Source organism: Bison bison, unplaced genomic scaffold, assembly GCF_000754665.1.
Source record: "Bison bison bison isolate TAMUID 2011002044 unplaced genomic scaffold, Bison_UMD1.0 scf7180017864375, whole genome shotgun sequence".
In the NCBI taxonomy this organism is placed as follows: Eukaryota; Metazoa; Chordata; class Mammalia; order Artiodactyla; family Bovidae; genus Bison; species Bison bison.
The window spans coordinates 5,274,717-5,275,878 of record NW_011494947.1 but is presented as its reverse complement, the minus strand read 5'-3'; the positions used below and the strand labels follow the sequence as shown (position 1 = coordinate 5,275,878).

General features: G+C 53.9%; 1 protein-coding gene across 3 annotated transcripts in view; it reads left to right on the top strand.

Annotated features, from left to right (window-relative positions):
• STXBP1 (syntaxin binding protein 1) overlaps positions 1-1,162 on the top strand; it is a 38,697-nt gene that overhangs the window by 25,754 nt on the left and 11,781 nt on the right. For 2 of the 3 annotated variants that reach the window (XM_010856914.1, XM_010856913.1), the window contains exon 17: positions 397-403. The exons of the other annotated variant lie outside the window; for it this stretch is intronic. In XM_010856914.1, coding sequence (XP_010855216.1) covers positions 397-403 — 7 coding nt within the window. The remainder of the gene's footprint in view (positions 1-396; positions 404-1,162) is intronic. 3 annotated transcript variants of the gene reach the window in all.

The following is a 1,162-nucleotide window of genomic DNA, read 5'->3' as shown; positions in this document are numbered from 1 at the left end:
ATGACTGTGATCCTCGGGGCTGGTCCAGGCGGGCTCCCAGGGCCTTCAAGATTTGGAAAGTGACTTCAATGCTGTTGTAAGTCAGGAAGAAGGGCGAAGGTTCCACTGTCCAGAGGAGCCTTGCTCTCCTCATTGTGTTTTGATTTTTGTTTTCCTCATTTTTCTTAACCTGGAAGCAGCCCATTTCTCACTGTTTCCGAGGACAAGGTGAAGGCCCATTGAAAGCCAGGGCAGAGGAGGAGGAACTGGGGAACTGTCTGGCCGCTGAGATGCCCGTCTTTCAGGAGGCAGCTCAGCACCACCTCCTCCAGGAATCCTTCCCCGTTGACACCCAGGTGGTGCTAGATGGCCCTTCCCTGTGCCTGTCCCCACGGCACTGAGCTCCTCTCCATGCAGTGCAAGGCAGACCCTCCTCCTCCCTGCACTGTCCTCGACCCACCACTTCAGTTAAGCCACGAGCTCTTGGGATCTCACTAGGGTTAGCTCCTCGGTGCTGGGGTGGCCCTGTGAGGCCTGCAGTGTACATCTGCCTGGTGAATCAATGTGCCAGCTGCAGACAGGCCCGAGACTATGGTCGCTGCTCCTTCCAGCAGAGTGTCCCAGAACTCTACAACTTGGGAGAGACACCAGGACCATCATCCAGTGGGTGGAGGCGCTGAGCCTCTGGCTTCAAAGCCGACCTGAACCTGTCTGTTGCCTGCTTGTTTCTAAGAGAATGACAGGGTCACAGGACGGGCGCTCGTGATGATTTTTCTCCCAGCAGCCAAAGCGCTTGATAATTTTGCACTGCCGTCCAGTTCAGACAGCACTTGCTAAGCATCTGCTCTGTTTTTAGTCACTGGTGTATAGAAGGAGTCCTATGTCATGGCATGAAAGTGTGAGTTGCTCAGTCGTGTCCAACTCTTTGTGACCCCGTGGACTGTAGCCTGCCAGGCTCCTCTGTCCATGGAATTCTCCAGGCAAGAATACTGGAGTGGGTTGCCATGCCCTTCTCCAGAGGATATTCCCGACCCAGGGATCAAACCCGGGTCTCCTGCATTGCAGGCCGATTCTTTACCGGAATCTGAGCCACCAGGGGAATTACATCATGGAATAATGAAGTATAAATGCTATATATACAGATACACATGATTAACATCCTTCTCTCCCCCTCCCCCTCCCT